At 63.3% G+C, this 362-nt stretch overlaps 1 protein-coding gene across 1 annotated transcript in view; it reads right to left on the bottom strand.

Moving 5' to 3' along the window:
- Positions 1 to 8: 8 nt before the first annotated feature.
- The window catches only part of SCAMP3 (secretory carrier membrane protein 3), a gene marked incomplete at both ends in the record, with an annotated part of 964 nt that continues 610 nt past the window's right edge, over positions 9 to 362 (bottom strand). The window contains 2 exons of the mRNA XM_010017038.1: positions 9 to 107; positions 227 to 344. Of these exons, the coding sequence (XP_010015340.1) occupies positions 9 to 107; positions 227 to 344 (217 nt within the window). The remainder of the gene's footprint in view (positions 108 to 226; positions 345 to 362) is intronic.

Genomic DNA, 362 nt, shown 5'->3' with positions numbered 1-362 from the left:
GCGTTGGCCGCCGCGTTGCGCACAGCCTGGTTGGAGAAGACCCCGGCAGCAAACTCCTCCTGTGCCTTCTGGAAGCTGGCGCCTGTCCGGCGGTACAGGGAGTGGATCTGGGATTGAGGAGCAGGCTCAGGGCCAGGGCACCGGCCCCCACTGAGCAGGGCTGCGTCTCTGGGCCTGCCAAAGCTGCCCACGGGTGCTCTGGCCCCAAGGTTTGATCCAAACTCACCTTTTTCAGCATGATGGTGCCCAACACAGCCACCGCTGTGAAGGACAAGGACACCAGGATCATCATCACCGCCACGGCCGTGTTCTTCCGCAGCGCGATCAGGCTCAGTATCCAGCCACTGCACCACAAGAGGCAG

This window comes from Nestor notabilis, unplaced genomic scaffold (assembly GCF_000696875.1).
Source record: "Nestor notabilis isolate BGI_N333 unplaced genomic scaffold, ASM69687v1 scaffold29006, whole genome shotgun sequence".
Lineage (NCBI taxonomy): Eukaryota > Metazoa > Chordata > Aves > Psittaciformes > Psittacidae > Nestor > Nestor notabilis.
The sequence above is the reverse complement of the archived record's forward strand: the minus strand, read 5'-3'. Positions and strand labels throughout refer to the sequence as shown.